We start from the raw sequence: 18,030 nt of genomic DNA on the forward strand, positions 1-18,030 counted from the left end.
ACAGAAGGGAGGCTGGAGGGGAGGGACCGGGGCTGCCGGGAGCCCGTAGCCGCTCGTGACGCCATCTGGAGGCGTCCGCTTGTGACGCAATCGGGAGGCGCCCGTGCCTTTCCCGGCGCCTGGGGCTCCTCTGTGGCAGCTTGGCACCGGCACGCGGAGCATCATGAGCTGCGGCGGCTTCCTCCTCCTGCGGGCGGCCGGGGTGGGCTCCGGCCGGGTCCTGGGCACCCTCCTCCAGCGGCCGCGGACGGCGGGCAGCCTGCGGCGGCACCTGCGCACCGGTCCGCGGTGCCAGTCCTACGCCAAGGATCTGTTCCTGGGGAAGATCCAGAAGGTAACGGCCGGCCGGCCCCGGCCGGTGGGGAGGGGGCCTGGACCTCCCGGGCCCTCCTGTCTAGCCCCGCTGTTGGCCAGCTGTGGGAGCCCGAGCCAGTCCCTTTGCCTCTGCGAGCCTCGCTTCCCTCATCTGTAAAATGGGCAGGAGGCAGGCAGCAGTCCGGGCTTGAACCCGCGCTTCGGGGACGGGCGTGGTGCCACGGCTGGACCGCTCCCTCCCCTCTCCGGCAGTCCCGGGGGCCCCCGTAGTCCGAGCGATCCCCAAGGTGGATGTCACGTCCAAAGCCTCTGCACCTGCCCTTGCCCGTCCCCCAGCACGGACCGCTCTTCTGAGACCTTTTAGAGACCTTGGACCAGAAACAAACACACACGCACCTTTATCGTCGCTATCCTCTAGCTGAAAGGTAGCATTTTCTTATAAGGTCTGAAAATATTCGGAGAAGGGGCCCATAGGCTTCACCAGACTGCCAGCAAAGACGAAAAAACCCTCATCTCCTTTTAAAAGTCAGGAACCAGGCTGAGGAGAGGGGAAGGGATTTGCCCACCTTCACGTGGTAAATTAGTGGCGGGACTGCGGGACGAACACAGACCTGACTTTCAGTCCGATAATCTTTAAAACAAAAAATTTTTTCCCTAATGTTTTTTTCTTACCCCACTTCTCTCCCCTGACAGCCACCCACAGCAGCAAACTGAATTCAAGGCTGTCACTGTTGGAGAAGTCTCTACCCCCTACTTCTTCATCCATCCCGAGGATGCTGCCAGATAAAAGTTCACTAAGTACAGCTTTAAGCTGTATGTACTTTTTCTTAATCCATTCTAAGTATAGTGCTTGATAAATCTTAAGTACGACTTTAAATTCATCCTTGCCTTACTGACAACACCTTTAGTGGTTCTCTACAGCCAATTGATTATATAGTTCCTGCTTAGATGAGACTATAAATGTATGTGAATATTACCTCCTTCCAGTCAGGGTGTAATCTGTCCACTCCCATGAATCTTGTCTATGTCTTACCAGGATTTTTAACATATAGGTGCCCATTGCAAGCAGCTTAGGCTGTCCTTGACTCTTACTGTGTAAAATCGCAGAGCTAGACTTAGAAGAAATCTTAGAGGTCATCTAGGTCAACCTCCTCCTTTTAAAGATGGGGAAACTGGGGCCCAGGAATGTTAGTCATCATCTGAGGTGAATTTGAGCCCAGGTCTAGAGTCACTGCTAACATAGGATTAAGGCAATTTGATATGAAACTTAACTAAATTGATATCAGCTCATTAAGGACTACTCTCTGGTTCTAGTCATTAAACTGGTTCTGAATCTGAATAAATCACCTAAAATGTTTAGTCTGATCCAGAGGTGTCTAACTCAATTTGAATGCTGCAAACCACATTAAATGTAATTGAAAATGTTAAAATAAATAAAAATAAAATATAGATACTACAATTTGTGATTTTCCAATTCAGTATGTGGCTATAGGGTTCCATTTCTGTTTGAGTTTGACACCACTGATGCAGCCTGTACCACTCCATCTTGTCCACAAGGGGCCTTGTCCGTAAGAGGCTTTTGTTAACATGCTTTAAAGTCTGAGTTTACTGTGCCAGCTAGGTGATGAACTAGATAGAAAACTCAGTCTGGAGTCAGGAAGAACTGAGTTCAAATTTGACCTCAGATACTTACTCGCTGTGTGACCCTGGGTAAGTCACTTCCCTGTTTGCATCAGTTTCCTCTTTTGTAAAATGAGCTGGCAAACCACTCTAGGATCTTTGCCAAGAAAATCCCAAATGGGGTCACAGAGAGTCGGACGTGACTGAAATGCCTCGGCAGCAGCAGCAAACACTACGTTCATGGCATTCCTTTGGTTTATCATTTCAGCTGCCTTGTCAGAAACAGGACAAGATGAGTCTGGCACCATCTGTTCTTGATGAAGCCTAGCTAACTGCATCTTCCCTAAATGCTCACAGAGCAGCACTTGTAATGGCATTATAGGATTCTTCAATAATCAAAGTCAAGCTCCCTCATGTATAATTGACAGATCTCTCTCTTTTCCCTGCCTTTCTCTCCCTCCCTTGCTCCCTCTTTTCCTCTCTCCCCCCTCTTCCTTCCTTCTCTCCTCTTTCTTCCCCTTCTTCCTCTCCCTACTTCTCTTTCATCTCTCCTCTCTCCCCTCTCCCTCTCTCTCCTTTCTCTCACTCTCCTCTCTTCTCTCTCATTCAGCATTTTCCCTTCTCCAGTTTTATTCCACCTGTACTTCTTTGATCAACCATTATATCTCCCCATTATTCCATTACCTGGACTGAACCTGGTGACTTGAACTTTCTAAGAACACGTAGAAGCTGTCTGGCTGTATCTTCATTTATCTTGCATTTCTGTTCTCTGGTAATTATTTTTGTGGTCTCATCTTTATTCAGCAACATATTATACCTTAATGATATGTAAGGGTCATCTTGGACAAAAAAGGCATGTAACTTTATAGAACATAGATTGTAATCTTATATGTGGGCTCATCTAATGTCCTACGATTCTAAGAAAAGCAGCAAAAGTCATCGAACTTAAGTGGGGCAACCTCAAACAAGACAGGACAGGTCACATTGACATACAGCTTGGACCCATTTGGCAGAGTATTATTAACAATAATAGCTGCTGGGAGAAAGGTATTCACAAGTGGCCTGATAACTCGGCTCTCAGAGGGAGAACAGCAGTTGGTCCAGGGCTGCTGGCCCTCAATCAGACTGTGGCCTTAGAATGCCAGCTTTGAGGATATCACCCAGTTTATTCTATGTTATCTTGCTCCCAAGTTTGCCGTAGCTTTCTCTTTTAGCAACCAGTACCTCCTTTTTGGTGAGCCAGGCAAAGAATAGTCAAGCCCCTTTTCACTTCTCTACGTTTTGAAGGATGAAGTTCTCATTGAGATAAGTTACACATTTCTTAGATACTTTGCCTTTGGCACAGAGAAAAGCCCTGCGGATATCTGGGTTCCTATTGCTATGGTATCCCCTTATTTGTGCCAGGTCTGTGATCTCTTTTCCAGGTGCCTCATCGGATTTCTCCTTTCTGCCTAGGCAGTCTGAAGCATATCCCCAAACAATATTACTTCTGTTTCTCTGTCCCTTGATCCTCATTCAGATACTCCCTACCCAGTTTTCCTGCGTCAGATTCCTGGGTTTCCTAATGAATGTATCATCTTAATTTAGCTCACTATTCTACTCTGCTCTTTTTTTTTTTTTTTTAAGCCATGCTCAGCCAGAGTAATACTTCACTAGTGAGTTTTCTGCCTGGCCTGTATCTACACAAACCAATATGTGGTTGATGAGTACAGGAAAACTGGTTCCCTACGGACTTTAGTTTGTGCTATCTTCTAAAGTCTTTGAACGGTAAACATACAAAAATCATTGGCTGCATGTGTAGTTGGATGGAGATCTACACTGTCCTTGTTCTTAATGCCATATAGCATCAGAAGTTAGTCTCCTCGTGGATATAGGAATAGGAAAAAAACAAAGGACTTTGAGTCAGTAGCATTAGCTTCCATTTCCATCTCTGCTTTTTGCATGTGACCTTGGGTTCATCTACCTCCCTAGCCTTCAGTTTCCTTATCTGTAAAATGAGGATGTTGGACCAATTGATCTGCAAGGTTCCTTTCAATTCTAAAGGCCTATGATCTTATGATCTGGTTGTCTTATTTTGTGATTTATCATTACCAGAATTCAGGGAAAGTTGTTAGCTGGGTAAAAGTCTTAGTCTGTAAATGAGGTTTCCCTGGGACTGTCTATTATCAGCACTCAGCCATCTTCCTCTTCCATATTACTGTAACAGTTCAGCCAAGTGGGTTATCCCCTTTTGCACAGACTCTTTCATGCAGGCCTCAGGGCCAAAGAACAGTCTGATGTTCCTGTTTTTTATAAGTACTTTTGATGATAAGTCCAGGCTGTGCACCTGTTGGAAACATTTCCCAGAAGACCATGTGTCTAACACCAGCTTCCAGATCCTTGGATATGGAGCTGGGAAGGACCATAGAGAGCCAGTAGTGGGATTGTTGTTCAGTCCTTAGATATTCCATGCTTACTACCCCATCTATGTGTCTTGTTGCCCTTTTAAGTAGCAATACAATGTGACTTGCACCGATGTTTGTGGTTGGGCTTATACCTACAGTTAGGAGCTTTTCTTATGCTGTTTGTCTTTAATCTTCACTGTCACCCAGGTTTTGTTGGATCATTTTTAATTTGTCATTGTCCAATCTTACGTTCCCATTGCCATTTCAAGCTGAGACAACTTAAACTCGGTATATCCAAAATAACTAGTTCTGTTCCCCTCCATGCCAGTCTGTCTTCCTGGTGTCCTTATTTCTTTTGGGATGCCACCATACTTTCAGTCACCAAGGCACACAAACATCCTGATTCCTCGCTCTCTCATGCCATTTGCTAGGGCTTGTCAGCTTTTCATTGTAAGCCTCTGGGTCAAAATGACTGAATCTCAGGATTCAGTTTTGGGCTCAGTACAAAAAGACCTGAGGTCAAGGTACTAAGACAAAGTATCCCAGACTTTGCTTAAACTAACCTTGTTTTGTAAGTATTTTGAGTTCATTTTAAGTTTTAGGTGCATTAAGTCTCAACACTTCCCTTTATCCTAAGTTGTCATCAGTATTCTTCCTTTTCTTTCACTTTGCCTCTTCCGTGTATTCCATTCTTTTGAAGTGCTGGTTTTTTTTCACTTTGCTTTATTTCATGTAGATCTTTTTTGTTTTCTTTTTATACTGGATGCTTGTCATTCTTAATTCTTTATAGCATTCTGTTAAATTAATGAATTATTTAACCCTTTCTCAGGTTATTTACAGACTTTTACAGGTTGGGGCTTTTGTTTTTGTTTTGGGTTGTATATAACACTATGAAAATCTTTGAATACTTAGCTCTTTTTTTAAAAAAATGACACTTTAAGCATTTATTACAAATAGAAATTGAGTCAGAAGGTATGGCTCTTCTTATAACTGTTAAAGAGGAATAAGCTTGCAATTCCACCAGTAATGAATGAGTATTGCTTTTCTTCCACAGCCTTGTCAGCCTTGCTTTTCTCATTGCTTTTAACTTTTGTTGCTTATTTGACATGTAGGAAATGATAGCTCAGAGTGGCTTTAATTTATATCCTTTTGACTGTGAGTGGGCATTCTAAGTAATTATTCATTTTCTGTCTCGTCAGACAATAAATTCATGTACTCTGACCTTTTATCTGTTACGGATTGTGAATATGCCTGTGACTTTCATAGAGATTTAGAACTGGAAAGAGACCTTAGGATCATCTAGGATTATGCCCTTCCTCCGCCCCCCCATTTTACAGACAAAGGAACTGAGGCCTAGAAAAGTTACATGACTTGCCCATGGTCACACAGGTAACAAGTTCCAGAGCGATTTCCACCTTTATTTTGGGGTTTATGTTTTTATAGTTCAAGGTCCATGTATTCAAAGTGTATGTGTATCTAAGGTCCATGTATCTAAGGTCTTTCCATGATGAAAAGATAGAACTCACCTGAGGTTAGAAAAGATTGAAGGCAAAAAGAAGAGAGGACAACAGAGGATACTATGGAGAGTGTCATAGAAACAATGAATGTGAGCTTCAACAGACTTCAAGAGATAACAGAAGATATAAGGTCCTGGTGTGCTTTGGCCCACAGGCTAGGAAGAGTCAGACATGATAACAGCTCGACAACAAAGCATTTATTGTACCGAAAAGGTTGCAGAGCACTTTGATATAGGTTATATGTGTGTAATCATGTAAAACCTATTTCCATGTTAGGAGGCAGCTAGATGGTGCAGTGGATAGAGCACCAGTGCAGGAGTCAGGAGTTCAAATCTCACCTCAGATACCTGACACTCATTACCTGTGTGACCTTGGGCAAGTCACTTAACCCCAGTTGCCTCATCCTGGGTCATCTCCAGTTATCCTGATGAATGTCTGGTCACTGGATTCAGATGGCTCTGGAGGAGAAGTGAGGCTGGTGACCTGCACAGCCCTCCCTCCCTCAAAACAAAGTCAAGTACAAGTCATGTCATCATTTCTCTGATGGCGTGGTGTTCTTTGGCAACGAAGGACGAACACACTTCATTTCCGTGTTAGTTGTGTTGTAAAAAGAAAAAACCATTTGCAAATGGGAAAAAAAACCCAAAAAGTGAAGAAAGTGAAAATAGTCTTTTTTTGATTTGCATTCAGACTCCATCTGTTCTTTCTGTGGAGGAGGATAGCATTTTCCATCATGAGTATGAAAGCGCTTTGTAATTTAGAGATGGTGGTGAGGACAGCTACCTGTACATTAGTTACTTTAGCCTGGTGGAAAGCCTGCATAAAAGTACTCACAATAGCAACTTTTTTGAATACCAAAGTTAACATGAGGCCTTCTCTTTGTTAAACTTGGGAACCTTCAGAATGAAGCCCTTTGAAAGGAGCCGGACATGGAGAGTTACATGGAAGCAGTTCACTTCCTTGTAATCAGAGTGCAGTATACTTTTTGGTTCTTCCCCAAATCCAGACTCCTCTTTAAAAGAGCTTTTGTGAAGCTCATTTTTTTAAAACATCAGTGTCACTTCTTCCCGCCCCGCCTTCCCAGAAAATGTCTCCTGTGTAGTATCATCAAGCAAAACAAGTCAACAACACAATGATCATGTTTGAAAGAGTTGACCTTGGGAATGCAGAGGAGCTGGAAAGGTTTCCATAAACTGATGAGGAGTGAAGTCAGCAGTACTCACAGTGAGTACAACATCAGTAGAAGGAATCACCCCCAAAAAACAATCAGAGTGAATGTTTGCATGATCAGGCACAGCTCCAAAGAGGAGATCACGAGATCAGATGAAGACGTTTCCAGCCCTTCCTTTGTAGAGGTGGAAGGACGCAGGTGTGGAACATTGCAGATTATTTTCATACTTATTCAACCTATCATTCTGTTTCATTAACTTTTTTCTTTTTTTCTTTAGAAAATATCTTTGTTATGTGGGATAGCTTTTTGAGAAGTTATCAATAAAATTATTAAAAGATATCAAAGTTATTTTTTAAGTTTTTTAACTCAAATAGCAGAAAAAAATTGGTACCTCATTTGACACTCCTAGTTCTCATATTTTTTCCTCCCAATGTAGTTAGTGTGTAGAATAATGCCTAAATGTTTTCATTCTCTCACAACTCAGCTCAAGTTCCCTTTTCCTATGTCTTAAGGTAGTCTGTATCCTATAGAGAAAGATCCCTGTCAAAGGGATGTGGTTCAGGAAATAAGCATCAACATGCAGTCTAGTGCTCTGACCATCTCCCAAAAGTATAGTTTCCTTAGGAATGGATTGGATAGCATTTGACTGTGAAAATGATAATTTTATTAAATATTGCCATTTTTTTTTTAGAAAGAAGTTTTTCCGTATCCAGAAGTCACCCTAGATGAATTAAATGATATGAAGCAGTTTGTGGTACCAGTAGAAAAATTCTTCAGTGAAGGTGTGTGTCCTTTTCCTTTTTTATCAGAAATCTTAACTAACAAATTCCTCTTTTCTGTGGTTGTCAGTCTGACTTGAAAAATCTTTAGTTTGTATGATCTTAACAGAAATAATATTCATAGAAAAGATGTGGATTTTTGAAAATAAGCTAGTTATATGAAAACATTAAATGCTGGTATTTTAAAAATTGCTCTGATTGATGTTTTAAAATACAAGAATCGTACAAGCTTAGAGTGTAGATGTTATCTGGTCCAAACTCAAGAAAGAATCCAATCTTTAGCATTCTGGACAGGTAATCAAACAGCCACTTATTAGAATACTTAGAGTGGTGACAGATCACAAGATTAATTGTGTATTTTTGTAATGAATTAAAAAAAAACTAAGACTTACTTCCCTTACTGTTGTTAGAAATTACTTAATTATGTGTGAGTATTCTTTAGTAGACCTCAAAATTTGCATTGCTGGTGACCAGGTGTAGCAGATAGAATCAAAACTAGATTAGTAATGGTGATTTTTAAAATATATGCCTCAAATCTGTCACTTCCTACCTGAATGACAAACATCAAAAAAACCCAACCCAACTGGTATAGAATTTTTGAGGTTCATGTTTTAAATGAAAGTATCCAAGATTTAAAAAACAAACAAACCATACAACAGTATGCAAAGCTGCTTAGAGTCTTAACCAGAGTGTCATCAATCCACATCATTCATGTCCTCCAAATCCCTCACCAGTTGGGGCATGTGGGAAACACACATTTATTATATTACGGTCCAAAAAGAAGAATTGCATTGTAAGAGAATTTTCCATTTGTGTCAGAAAATTTAAAATCCTACTAAAACAAACTTTATTATGTATTAGATGAGGGAAAAGGTAGTATAAAATATTGACCTCCCCAGCATTTTCTGCCAAGGAGTATATAAGGAATGGAATTGGAGGGTGGGACATAGAAAGGTAGGAAAGGCAGCATAGTTTAGACTAGGGGTGGGGAATGCTGCAGCTTCCCCACCCCTGGTTTAGAGGAAAGCACCCTGGGCTAGAGCCCATGAGATCTGAATTCTAGCTTTGACTCTGCCACTAGCTGAGTATGTGTTCTTGGGCAAGCTGGGCCATCTCTCTGGGTCTTATTTCCTGTTTAAAATAAATGAGTTGGACAAGATTAACTAAAGGCCTCTTTAGTTCTGAGATTCTGTAATTCTTAGAATAACAAGTAACAGCGGCAATTAATGTCTGCCCTGTCTGGTACCCTGATCTCTGCCTCTCCCTGACATTGCTTCCCTTAATTGACTCTTCCATATTGCATGTTTTTCCTCAAGGAACATATCAGTAAAGAAATGGTTTATGACATTTTATAGCCAGATTTCAAAGTCATATCTCTTCCAGGTTTCATGTAAAACAGATGATTATGTAGATGAATTAGTAGGAAACTAATAAACTTTATTCTGCAAACTAACTTCTCAAACCTTTGATCCAGAAGATGTTTACATTCCAAAGTCTTCCACAGCACAAATGTTTGAGGAGATATTAAGTATTTCCTTGTTACCTTATAGCTAAAAAGTCTAGGTGAAAAGCTGTTATTTTCAGGTTTTTATTATCTTGGAGATTGTTTGATCATTAGGTTTAAAACATTTCTTAAAGCATATCATTCACCAAAAGCTACATGTTTAGGCCTTCGCCATGGCAAAGGTTTGAGTGATCATATTTTCCTTCTCTGAGTTTCAGGAATTACAAAAAGAAAATACTGGAATCTTCACCCCTCATTGTATTTATGCAGTGGGTGTTTGTAAACCTTGTAGTCCCTCGTTTTGCCATTATGTGTTTTGGCAGTTGAGTATATTTAAGCATTAGGTATCTGTTAACCCTATTTCCTAAAAGATGGTTCTGTTTTCAAATTAGATTAGCTATTTATCTCCCCCACTTAGGTCACTTTTCAGGTCCGGAGAATAATTACTTTTATTTGGGACTATTGATTGATAGGATCATTGACTGAGAGCTAGATGGGATCCTCGAGACCATCTAACCCAAGCCCCTCTTTTTCACCAGATGGGGAAGCTGAGGCTTGGAGAGGTTAAACGTCAGAGGTGTGGTTAGTGCTCTGCTCTACAACACTTCCTCCCCCTCCTCCTCCTTGGGTTTTTGCCTCTCTCGTATCCATCTGGCCGAACCATTCATTTTCTGATGCTTATTATCCTGCCTAGAAACCAGGCCTTGCTGCTCTTATTTGTCTTAGCACATGCAGGTCTCCAACAGCTAGTTCCACATGGTTTGCTACCCTCAGGTCTTTGTTTTTCTTTATCGCTCCGTCGCTTGGACTGCCATTTTAGCCACACTTGATGGACCTCTTGTTTTCCATAGATAACTCAGCTGCTCTGTTTTCCATGTTTCCATTTACTTGAGTCCCCTTTCTTCCTCCTATAAACCCTCGGAAAAATTTCTGACCAAATTGACACTGATTTAAAGCTTATATCCCATTAGTATTGTATTGGAGGCTATATTATATTATATTGTATTAGAAGCTATAAACTTGGAAATTTTTGCTGGGCCAACCAGTACTCTTCTAAATATTTTTAGCATTATTTCATTTTTAGGCTCATGTATAGGTATTCTTAAACTAAATAGTTTAAATTAATTAAATATATTCAATTTTACATATTTATAATGTTTTTTGTTGTCAGTGGACTCTCGAAAAATTGATCAAGATGGTGTAATTCCTCAAGAAATTTTAGACAAATTAAAGCAACTGGGGCTCTTTGGCATGTTGATTCCAGAAGAGTACGGTAAGTAACCATAACTTCACAACTATATTTCTCATGAAAAAACATATTTTGGGATTCTGTCTGTATTTTGAAAGTTAACATTTTACCAATAGCTATGCATTTGTTTCCTGGAGCATAAGGAAACCTGGAATCTTCTTGTTTCCAGAGAATTTTAATAAACTCCAAGGTATAGAAAATTTGTAACAGTACATGCTAGTTCTGTCATTTTGAAAATGATTTCACCCTACTTTGTGATTATATGGAAGGACAGAAGCATGCTACGTGTAATCCTCTAGGGTTAGGAGGAGGATTTGCAAATAAAGGCTCCAGCACTCCTTAACAGCAGGATTTTCAGCTCCATTTTGCAGATTATAAAGTATCAAAGTGATGACACAGTCAGGATTACATCGTAAGTCATTTATAGCACTGGGAAAGAATTACCAGCTCTTAGCTTCTCCTTCTTTTCCTGTTGGTCATTTATAGTGATTTTCAAATTGAATTTTGAAATCTCCAAAATCATCTGTAAGGCATATAGAGGAAAATCTCTTGCATTCAGATGTCACTAATTGTCACTGGGCTGAAATTGAACTTGGGACTGTCTAGAAATAGAGACTGTTAAATAACTTAATAAAGTAAAAGAATGCATTAAATTAATATCATAGATGGGTTTCTAGGGAGACTCTAACCTTAAGAGAACAAACCTGAACAGCTTTTTACATATACATTGTTTATATGCACATGGAGTTTCCCCATTAAAAATTTTTACCTGCTTATCAAAACACAGTGGGACTTCTACTTGGAAACAGAAACTCTGACCTACTAAAGTTGAGAAGTGTGTAGTCAGAATGGACTGTTACTTATAGCAGCCTGTCTTGGCTGGTGGGTGAGCAGTCCTGTTCACCTCCACTCTCTGATCATCTCTGTCTGTTAACTTCTTCCCTGATGCCTGCAGACCTCAAGTCTCCCCATCTGCAAAAGCCTCTCATTGCTCCCGGCTATACCACTAGCTGTCATCCTGCTTCTCCTCCCCTTCTTGGTTCAATTTCTTGAAAAAGTCGTCCATGCTTGTTGCCTTCATATCTTCTTTCACTCTCTTTTAAACCTACAGTTTGGCTTCTGATCTTATCAAATTGCTCTCTCTCTCAATTTTTTTTTTTTTTGGAGGCAATTGGGGTTAAGTGACTCCCAGGGTCACATAGTGTCAAGTATCTCAGTGATCTCTTAATTGTCATATCTAATACCCTTTCTCCCTTCTTCTCCTTATTGACCCTTTCTTCATCTTGGGACTCTCGTCTCTGGGCTTTTGCGACTGTGCTTTCTCTTGGTTTCCCTCCTAACTGTCTGACTCTTCCTTCTGCCTTTTTGGTTGGATCTTCATCCTTATCACACCTCCAAGAGTCTGTCCATGGTCCTTTTTTCTTTTCTCTCTATTCTGTCTCTTCCACAGATTCAGTTATCTATATGCAGATGATTCCCTGGTCTACATACCTGGACCTGGCCTCTCTCCAGAGCTCCACTTCCACATCAACAATTGTCTGTTGGACATTGTGAATGGAATGTGCTAGAGACATTTCAAATTCAAAATGTCCAAAATAGAGCTTGTTATCTTCTCTCCCCTCCTTCCCCACCCTTTTTCTGAACTTCCCTATTACTTCTGAGGGTACCCCCATCCTCTTAGTCACCAAAGTTTGCAACCCTTGGCATCATCCTTGACTTCTGACTCTGTTATCCTATAGCCTGCTATTTGCCAGATACTGTTATTTGCATCTTCATCACTTCCCTTAGATACCTCATTTCCAAAGTCACCGGCTGCCACCCTGATTCAGGCTCTCAACACCTGTCTCCTGAACTATATGTCTTCTCCTTGGTTTTCCTTCTCAGATCTCTCCACCCTCCAGTTTATCCTCCACACAGCTGACAAAGTGATGTTTCTAAACCACAGATCTAACCACATCACCTTGCTACTCAGGAAGCTCCAGTGTCTCCCTATTACAAATGGGATTGTCTTTTGTTTGACATTTACAGCTCTTTCTAGCCTGTCTCCTTCCCATCTTGCCCGTCTGCTTGGACTTTATTTCTCTCCACAGTTCAGTGGCATGGCCCTGCTTTTTTTCCCTCCTGTGCTGTTTCATCTCCCCCCTTCATGCTCCTGTACGCTTGTTTCCCACACCTGGAAGATGTTCCCTCCTCACCTCCACCTCTTGATGCTGCCCCCCTCCCAGCCACTGAAGCTCTGAGGTTAGTTACACCTTCCTTCCCATCTGGCTGTGTGTTTAGACCTATCTCTTCCATTAGAAAGTAAACTTCCTGAGGACAGGGGCTGCTTCTGTGTTTTTCCTTCCTTTTTATTCTCAGAACTTAGTACAGTGCTTGGTGCATAGTAAGCAGTTAATAAATGGTTGTCGTTTGATTGCTCTAGTTCTTGGTCTATTTTTCTCCAGTGAATATTCTTTTAATAATGCCTCTGTTTCTTCATCCAAGCTAGTAGTAAGATTTGGAGTAGTAGGTACATTGTAATAAAAACATTTTTCTATTATATCTTGTTTTGCACAGGGTCTAGATAGGTGGATATTTTTACAATTCTAATTATTATTCATAATATGTTGTAATAGTAACAACTTTCATGTATCTGGTGTCTTATAAAGTGTTTTCACAGACATCACTTGGTCCCCACAGTCTCATAAGATGGTTAAAGTGTTGTGGTTTCTGTCTTACAAAGCAGAAAACTGAGGCTTACAGAGATCTAAGGTTATACAGCTTGTATGTGAAATCAAGAGAAAGCCACATCTGATGTTTACTCTTGCTCTTTCCTCTGCATCATTATCAAGGCTTTGGCACTAATAAAAGTGTATTCATCTTTAACAGGTGGCCTTGGTTTATCACATATAATGTATGCACGTTTAGGAGAAATCTTTTCTCAGGATGGAGCCATTGCGGTCACTTTGGCTGCACATCAGTCAATAGGACTAAAGGTACTTACTGCTCAGCTGTGGTTTTGTTTCCCAGTGTGCTGCCAAGCATCCCCTTGGCTGCCCCTCCCCACCCCCACCCCCATACCACCCCCCCCACCCCTTCTGTATTCACGTTGTCCCATGGGAGGCAGTAACGTGTTCCATATGGTTGTAATGTGACCAATACAAGTCTCCCTATATTTTCCAGCCACAGATTTTAATGCTGTGATTCCTTCTGCTGTAACTCAGGCTCTCTCACAACAAGTAGCAAGACTGAATTTTTTTTAGGAGTAGGGAAATTGTTGCTGCCAGAGCTTCTTGAAGGTGTGACCTGTTTTAACAGAAACCTACTCCATGTTGTATCATTTTTTGATAAGATGCAAATGGGTAGGATCCAGTTGGATCAGAGAGAGGTGTGAGCCCCAGCCAGAAAGTGAGGAATGTTGTGCTTACATAAACACAAAGTGAAAGTGATAGTACAGTAGGAGAGATTGGATTTTCATGCCTCACCTGCCAAGAATGTGCAGCTGCACCTTGTAGAAAAAGACACCATATTATACACTTAAAAAAATTGTGTGTGTATGTGTGTGCATGTGTTCATCCTTCGTTGCCGAAGAAGACCATGCCATCAGAGAAATGATGACATGACTTGCCCTTGACTTTGTTTTGAGTGAGGGAGGGCTGTGCAGGTCACCACTTCTCCACTTCTCACTTCTCCAGAGCCATCTGAATCCAGTGACCAGATTTTCATCAGGATGACTGGGGATGACCCAGGATGAGGCAACTGGGGTTCAGTGACTTGCCCAAGGTCACACAGCTAGTGAGTGTCAAGTGTCTGAGGTGATATTTGAACTCAGGTCCTCCTGACTCCTGCACTGGTGCTCTATCCACTGCACCACCTAGCTGCCCTGGTACCAAAATTACAAGTGACCCAAAGGGCAGTGGAAAGATGAATGACAAGTCTAGGTAGATTGTAGCAGAGTGCCCATGATAATATGAACACAAAATATAAAAAACTATGACTGAATAAGAGTATTTCCAGATGAATATGTCTGGAAAAGATGGTAGACATGATAGATAACACACAGATGGTCTAAATACTGCTCTGGGATCCATGAAACATGAAGAAAGTTAAGGAGAAAGACTCTAATGGGTTAGGTGGATACTCTATAGAGAACTTATGGGAACACACGAACCAAATTTGTACAGGATGAGAAGGTTATGAATATAGAAACTATTCAAATTAATGGAATCTTGGAGTCTCTCAAAAAATAGAAATGCTAGAGGCAGAAGCCTGGGGTAATGGGGATCTAGTTCATCACCCTGCCTCTAGACAAGATTGCACCGACCTCTGACTCTAGAACTCAGAACTAGAAAGAATCTGAGAGCACATGAAGGCCTGTCCCCTCATTGTAAAAGGAGACTGAGCCCCAGAGAGGTTAAGCAAGAGTAAGCCTGGTGCAGTAGGGAGAGTGCTAACTTTGGAACTCATACACCAGCTGGGTTCAAACTCCACCTAAGGCAACGACAGTAGCCATGTTATGTTAGCGCATTGGTTCCTCACAACAACCCTTGGGATGGGTGGGTGCTATTATTGTTCTCATTTACATATAAAGAAACTGAGACTGAAAAGTTAAGTGACTGGCCTAGGATTGCACAGCCAGTAAGTGTCTGAGGCAGGATTTGCACTTGGGTCTTCCTGAATCCTAATCTCATAACCAATCTCCTATACCAGCTAACTGCCCAGGACACTTAAATCCTATGTAAACCGATAAATTACTTTGCCCTTCAGAGACTCAGTTCCTTCATCAGTAAAACTGGGATAATTCTACTTTCTAGATTTGTTTTTTAGAAAAGCACTTTGCAAAATTTTAAAAGCTTAGTATATACATGTGAGTTATTATTTACTGACTTGCTCAAAGTTACACAGGTAGGAAATGGAAGAGCCCAGATTCAAACCCAGGGCTTCTGACTTCAAATCTGGCACTGCATCTACTTTTTATATCATGTTAGCTATGTATCTCCTTTTTCAAAAGTTCCTAAAGTAGGAGACATTGCTGTCTCAGGGGTAACATGCCCACTGCCGTGTAGTCTCAGGGAAGTTCTCTAAGTGGCTTACTTAATCTCTCTTGGATCTTAAGTCTGCTTCATTTTGTCAGGTTTTATTGTCATATGCTCCTCCATTCTGTGAGTGAGGGGAATGACAAGACTTCTTATGTTCCTGTTCTTAATCTGTGGGCATTAGGTGAGGATATATATTCATGTACATATATATGCATATATATGTATGGTATATATCACATATATGTACACATATACACATGTATATACGCTTAAAAAAATGAGTAGGTAAAGGGACAATTCTTTCTAAATAAGTGTGTGTAGGAGTTCAGGGGACATTTTAATTCTCTCAGTCCACGATTGAGCATTCATCCTTAGGGTGTCAGGCAGGTAGAGGGTAGGTCCAGAGAACAAAACTTGCCCAATTCTTTTTTAGGCTAAGATAATTATATTTAACAACTTGTGAAGTAGGAAATAGGTAACCCACCTGCTCCGATCGAACTGAAAACTCTCTGACTTTAGGTCAAGACTCTGTATGGTAACATCTGTTCTACCTATCATTGACTTCATTCCAACCAGGTGTGTGATGTATGAAGATGCCATTACTCTATGTTTTTTTTCTTTTCTTTAGTTTATTTCATATTATTTCTTCAACACGAGGCATTGTGGATATTCCATAAGGTTAATTTCTCTGACTAGTAACTAGGTGATAAATCTATCTTAAATATTTTGCACTTTCATTCTGTATGCTTAGGAAGTTTTTTCAAAGTCTTTTTAAAAAATATCTAATATTCATCATTTTTCAGAGTTTTAAAAAATCTTAGTGACATTTTTCTTTTTACATAACCTTCCTTTCCAAACACAGGGTGTGCCACAAGTCTTAGGGCTATTTTAAGCCACAGTGTGTTCTGTTTGTTGAGAGGGAGATGACTCCATCCACGAAGTCTGTGAAGCCATCCCCCTGGGCCACTGGGGTCTGTCTGACTGTTCACCCCCATCATGAGGAAGCTGAAAGGCCCTCCAGACATGGTAGCGACCCTCTTCTGGGGCAGGCCCCAGTGGAATCTAGTCTTCTGGGTTGGATCTAAGTCTAGAAACGAAAGTTTAGTTTTCTCACGTGCACAGAACGGGAAGGGCTCTTGGACTGGCCCTGCTCCCACATGCTCACAACAATGCTGTGTCATTGTCACATGTGAAGGAGGAGAACAGTATGTGAAAAGGAGCTGTCGAGCTTTGCTACATAAATATGGAGCCAACAGGACTCCCCTTTGGTCCTGCTTTGTGTCTGATTCAGAACTGATAAAGAACATTTGGCCCCATCGACTGAGGAGTCTGGGAATATTTCAAATATAGCCACTAGAGAGCAAATGCCAAAGTGACCCTGTCGGTGAATCATTCAACCCCAGACTTTCCCACTGAGCTACACTCTGTGTTTTCAGTCTTCGTGGAGTTACAACAGATTTTATTTATCAGAAACCGACTTGAGACAGATGTTTTCAAGGGGTTTTACATATATATTTTCATGATTTCATTTGTTTTTTAGCTTTTTGAAATACAAACTTTGAGTGCAAGCCTACTTTCTTTGATGATTATTTTTTTCTCCTTTGAAATAACTTTTTGCTAAAGAAGGTCTTTCACGAACTCAATTTAACTTTTTTTTTCGTGTTTTGGTTTGGCATTAACTGAATACATCATTGTGTGTGTGTGTTTTAGGGCATCCTTTTGGCCGGCACTGAGGAGCAGAAAGCAAAATATTTGCCTAAATTGGCAACTGGGGAATATATTGCAGCTTTCTGTCTCACAGAGACCACAAGGTGGGTGGCTTGCTTTGTTATTTTATAGGTTTGAATTGTAAAATTTTTTTTAAAGTAGTTGATAATCAGTATTTCCAAGGTTTTTAGACCCCTTGTATTTTTTTTTCCAATTTTTAATAGTATTTTATTTTTTCAGTTACATGTAAAGATAGTTTTCAACATTCACTTTTATAAGATTTTCAGTTCCACATTTTTTTCTCCCTCCTCAAGATGTCAAACAATGATATAGGTTATACATGTATGGTCATATTAAACATATTTCCACTCTAGTCGTGTTGTGAAAGAAGAATCAGAACAAAAGAGAAAAACCACGAAAAAGAAAAAACAAAAAACAACCAGAGAAAGAGAAAATCCTATGCTTCCTTCTGCATTCAGACTCCATATTCTTCCTCTGGATGTGGATAGCATTTTCTATTATGAGTCTCTTGGAATTGTCTAAAGTCATTGTATTGCTGAGAAGAGTAAAGTCTGTCATAGGTGATCATCACAAAATGTTGTTGGACTCCAGGTATTTAAGAAAAAAGGCCAAAGACTGGTTATATCCCAGTAAGCAGAATGTGCCACTAACATCTGTTAACTTAACCTCCGGATCAGAGACTTAGTGTTAAGAGGGACATCTGAGTTCGGTCTTCCTCATTTTGTAGATGAAGTCACTTAGTCCC

General features: G+C 40.8%; 1 protein-coding gene across 1 annotated transcript in view; it reads left to right on the forward strand.

Moving 5' to 3' along the window:
• Window positions 1-18,030, forward strand: part of ACAD9 (acyl-CoA dehydrogenase family member 9) — a 55,117-nt gene continuing 37,087 nt past the window's right edge. Inside the window, exons 1-5 of the mRNA XM_072598272.1 lie at window positions 1-334; window positions 7,699-7,789; window positions 10,462-10,563; window positions 13,408-13,514; window positions 17,268-17,368. Coding sequence (XP_072454373.1) covers window positions 164-334; window positions 7,699-7,789; window positions 10,462-10,563; window positions 13,408-13,514; window positions 17,268-17,368 — 572 coding nt within the window. The 5' untranslated portion in view covers window positions 1-163. The remainder of the gene's footprint in view (window positions 335-7,698; window positions 7,790-10,461; window positions 10,564-13,407; window positions 13,515-17,267; window positions 17,369-18,030) is intronic.

Source organism: Notamacropus eugenii, chromosome 3 (genome assembly GCF_028372415.1).
Source record: "Notamacropus eugenii isolate mMacEug1 chromosome 3, mMacEug1.pri_v2, whole genome shotgun sequence".
Classification (NCBI taxonomy): domain Eukaryota; kingdom Metazoa; phylum Chordata; class Mammalia; order Diprotodontia; family Macropodidae; genus Notamacropus; species Notamacropus eugenii.